The sequence below is a fragment of the Pseudochaenichthys georgianus genome, chromosome 3 (assembly GCF_902827115.2).
Source record: "Pseudochaenichthys georgianus chromosome 3, fPseGeo1.2, whole genome shotgun sequence".
NCBI lineage: Eukaryota > Metazoa > Chordata > Actinopteri > Perciformes > Channichthyidae > Pseudochaenichthys > Pseudochaenichthys georgianus.
In genome coordinates, this window is record NC_047505.1 from 16,861,645 (window position 1) to 16,865,831 (window position 4,187).

At 39.5% G+C, this 4,187-nt stretch overlaps 1 protein-coding gene across 1 annotated transcript; it reads left to right on the plus strand.

Moving 5' to 3' along the window:
- The first annotated feature begins 464 nt into the window (after positions 1-464).
- On the plus strand, positions 465-2,874 carry cartl (cocaine- and amphetamine-regulated transcript-like). The gene is made up of 3 exons (XM_034078078.2): positions 465-670; positions 1,604-1,681; positions 2,587-2,874. Exons 1-3 carry the CDS (start codon positions 548-550, stop codon positions 2,692-2,694), a joined length of 309 nt encoding a protein of 102 aa, XP_033933969.2. The 5' UTR covers positions 465-547; the 3' UTR covers positions 2,695-2,874.
- Positions 2,875-4,187: the final 1,313 nt, after the last annotated feature.

Sequence of the window (4,187 nt, forward strand, 5' to 3'; positions counted from 1 at the left end):
CGTAATCGAGTGTGACTATTAAAAAATAAATCATTACGTCGGGGTAGCATTTGCTTGGCATTTACGGTTATTTCTCCACTGGTTAACATGGGTTAACAATACCGTGTAACTGTCACGTTTGAAGCATAGGTTTGAAGGGACGAAATCGTGACATCTTCACGTCTCCCAGCATGGTAAATCGTCACATGTTCACGTCTTGCCGTGATACCGGGTTGATTATTCCATGTCAATATATGTTATGTATTAGTTCCTCAGTCAGTAATTGAGTACTTTCCACTACTGCAGAGAAGACGAGTTTCCAATAAATATATTCACCTATCTGGAAAGCTAATATAATTTAGAAGACAGAGTGTGTTGGATTTCTCTACCCCTGCAGTGGCCTCTCGGGCGGGGCTATGGGAGCCCATATAAGAGTGGTGGATGTCCGGTGGTTGGAGGGAGATCTTCTGTGGACCTGCAACGACTCTTTGCTCCACCGCCACTGATCTGCTGCCTCTTGCCAGGACCCCCGCCCTCCTCCTCCGGCAGCACCACGGATAGCTCCGGGATGCTCCGCGGGTTGCTGTTTCTCGGCCTGCTCTCCGTCCTGTGTCACGGCCAGGCGTCACAGGAAGTGTCCGCAGAGGACTTCGGAGCGGACAGACCCGAGCCGGCCACAGACAGAGACCTGGTCAGTATCTGGACATGCTCCACCCGTGTTGGTTTATGAGAAAAGTTAATAATGTGGTTCAAAAGATAAAGATCCCTGAAGCTAAACTTTTGCAGAATGAACAACCTGTTGAAGATTGTGTATAAGCATGTGTCTATACGATTTAGCTTTTTTTCGCAAAAATGTGTGCAAAAAGCCCCCCTGTTCATTTTCTTTGGATTTTATAGAATATTTATTTCCCTGCAAAATAGGAAACATTCACAGAAATAAATAAATCTATGTGTTATACACAATAGATTTACAGTAAACGTTTTATGATAGGAATTCAAACGTTGGTTGTACTTGGTCTTTAAAATGAGGATGCATGTGTTTTCATTGAAATGTAGCCTACTCATATATTGGTCAGACGTTATTTTTTCAACCTTATTTTAACACTGATTCTCCTCTACCTACCCATCATACTGCAGCTAATCTATGTTCAAACCCACACTCCATTGTTTTAACTTCTGGTACAAATCCATCACATGGAACTTTGGTAAATGTGGGTAAAAGATGAACAATATAAAAAATGGCACAATGGTTTTAATTGGGTCTTCAATAAAGAATTACAGACACAGAACACTGGCCTACAGTTTAAAAAAGTATATTATTACATTACATTAAAGGTTTCTTTAATTGAAAGAAACCTAACTGGACCCTCCTGTTGTGTTTGATCTCCCCCCCCCCCCTTATTTTGGTGTTCAAATGTCTGCTGTGGAGGATATCATAAGGCCTTGAAGCAATCAAATGTAAAGCACAATATTTATGATGATGAAAGTAGTAAATATATATTATTTGACCCAAACCAACAGGAGGGTTACGTTGATATTTCAATGTTTTAGATATGAACTTTCACAAACAGCTTGAATTGGATACATTTGTCTATTTTTTTGCAATCTATTCTTTGCTGAGCAGATCGAAGCACTGGAGGCTCTGCTGGGCAGGATGCATGACCGGAGTTCTTCCACTGAAAAGAGAGGAACCATCGCACTGGTAACGTCATTATTTATGGAATGCAGCAATACCTTATGTCCCTATAATTTTGTAATGTAAAGATTAGTGTAAGACATTCCTATGCATTACTCCATCACTGCTGTTTAATTAAACTCCAGTTCGAAACCCGCTCCTGCCGCCACTGCGTCAGGCCGTTGTGTCCTTGGGCAAGACACTTCACCCGGATTTGCTCCTGTGGGTATTGTCCACAGTACATGTATAATACCAATGTGTACTTGTAAAAGCGCCTCGATGACTTCGAGGCGTGAAGATGGACGGTGTGGCGCAGTGCGCTGTGCAATGATCATCAGATCAAGGGGTGAAACCCGCCGCTGCTGCGTCTGTAAAGCCGTTGTGTCCTTGGGCAAGACACTTCACCTGAACTTGCTCCTGTGGGTATTGTCCACAGTGACCATTGCATGTATAAAAAAGATGTGTAATGTGTATCTGTAAAGCGCTTTGAGCACTGGAAAAGCGCTATAATAAATGTAAGGAATTATTATTATTATTAAACCAGTAATTAAAAGATAAGGAGAAAAGTGTTTTACTTGGCGGAATTACAGCCTTGCTGCCCGACTCCAATTAGCTGAAAGAGAGCAATTTAAAGCTTTAATCCTTCTGAAGTGAGACAAAACCAGCTAATGAACAAGACTTAATTATTCCTCTGAAAAATGCTGGAATGATTAACATGTCACCCTCTTTCTCTTGTGTCATAAATCAGAAGAATAACTGAGAATGGAAACAATGACTCAAATCTAATATACTGTATAATGGAAAGACCTTAAGGTGTCAATTAATATTAATAATGAAGTACTTCTTGCCAGTGTTGCCAATCCTCTTTGGAAATTGAACAACCTTTTTCAAAGTTGTTATTGTTTATTAATGTCCTCTCCACCTCCCCTCAGTGCGGGATGGGGGACCGGTGTGCCATGAAGTTCGGGCCCCGCATCGGGAAGCTGTGTGACTGCGGCCGAGGAGCCAACTGCAACTCCTACCTGCTCAAGTGCATCTGAAACACTGAGGACTTTCATTTTGTTTTCCACAAACCCAGCATCACTTGTGCAGGACAAAACATCCTCTACACGCTCAGGAGGCTTCAATAAACTGAGTGGAACATCATCTCAGTGTCTAACTTCATCATTTATATCCGTTATGCAGCGTCGCTGTTTGGGCAGCTGCTTGCCTGAGGATAAGCATGGATTTTGTAATGATGACTGATAATTGACTGCTGCATGTAAATGTTTTATGTTCAATAAACACATTTATCAACAACTCTTATGTTTTTTTATTACTCAATGTTTACTCGTAGGATTGCAAGGTCCATTTTGCCGTATTAATTTGAGGGATGAAGTTTTGATTGCCTAAAACACTGTTGTAAAAACATATATAAATTCTGAAATGTTATGGTCACTTTTTGTCCATATTGGGGCTTTAGACATGGTATCTTGGACTTTTATTAAACTATTCTGGTGACCCTTTTCTTAAGATTAATGGGGTCAAATAAAATAAAAAACAACATTATATAAACTCTTCATCATATATAATCTATATAATAGATATTCGTTTATACACCACAATACAACAATGTTTCAATTATTTAAATGCAATTTAATGGTTTAAACACATGAAAATGCTTTAGGTTATCCACTAAAAATGGGAAATGTCAACATAAATGCTTTGACCTCATGAACAGTTTGCACTGCCCCCATAACAGGATACATGAAGTGTTCAGCTGAAATGTAAATGAGAGCTTTTGACAGTCTGTCAGTAATCCTGCACATGTCTGTCATTTAGAAATAATGATCATTATTCTGCACACAAAGTCAGCTGTCTCAGGCTCCTGCTATCACCTTTTGAAGGCCTTTCAATCTGCTCTGTTTTCTGAGTGATCACTTCAGAGTTAAAGGTGGGGTAGGTAAGTTTGAGAAACCGGCTCGAGATCGCTAGAATTTGAAAATACACAACCGGACAAAATCTGCCACTTCCTTATAGAGCCCCTCCTCCAACACACACGAACATGACCAATGAGGGCACGAGATAAGTTTGTGCCCCGATGGAAGGCTGACAGGCAGGTAGGCCATTGTACTTTTTACAGTATTACGGCTTCTACAGATGACATTTTTGTAGGGATTTTTTGTCAAAGCACTTAAGATATTCATTAATATCGGGATGTTGGGCTTATGGCAGAGCTGGAAAAGGACTTAGATACTTAAAATAAGTGAAAGTAGTCAAACCAAAGTGTAGGAAAACAGATTAATAAAATATGAAATGTCCTGCATTAAAACAAAGTAATTACACAAAATATAAGAATGTATTGCAACAGTAGGAATTAGGTAAAAACAAAATCATAAAAAGAAGTACAAACATATCTTTGAACAGTGAATAATCTATTGCCAAACAAAAAGATAGTCCGACAATGTTGTACACAGTGTCTGTGAAGAAAATATATTTTAAATAGTTTACATACAACATTTAAAAATGTCTGAAATGTAACATAGGATGAGGA

Excerpts from the sequence above, each read along its gene's own strand:
- cartl (XM_034078078.2), top strand. The coding sequence starts at position 548 with ATGCTCCGCGGGTTGCTGTTTCTCGGCCTGCTCTCCGTCCTGTGTCAC. Across the intron at positions 671-1,603 it reads CGGCCACAGACAGAGACCTG|ATCGAAGCACTGGAGGCTCT; the intron begins GTCAGTATCTGG and ends TTTGCTGAGCAG. Across the intron at positions 1,682-2,586 it reads AGAGAGGAACCATCGCACTG|TGCGGGATGGGGGACCGGTG; the intron begins GTAACGTCATTA and ends ACCTCCCCTCAG.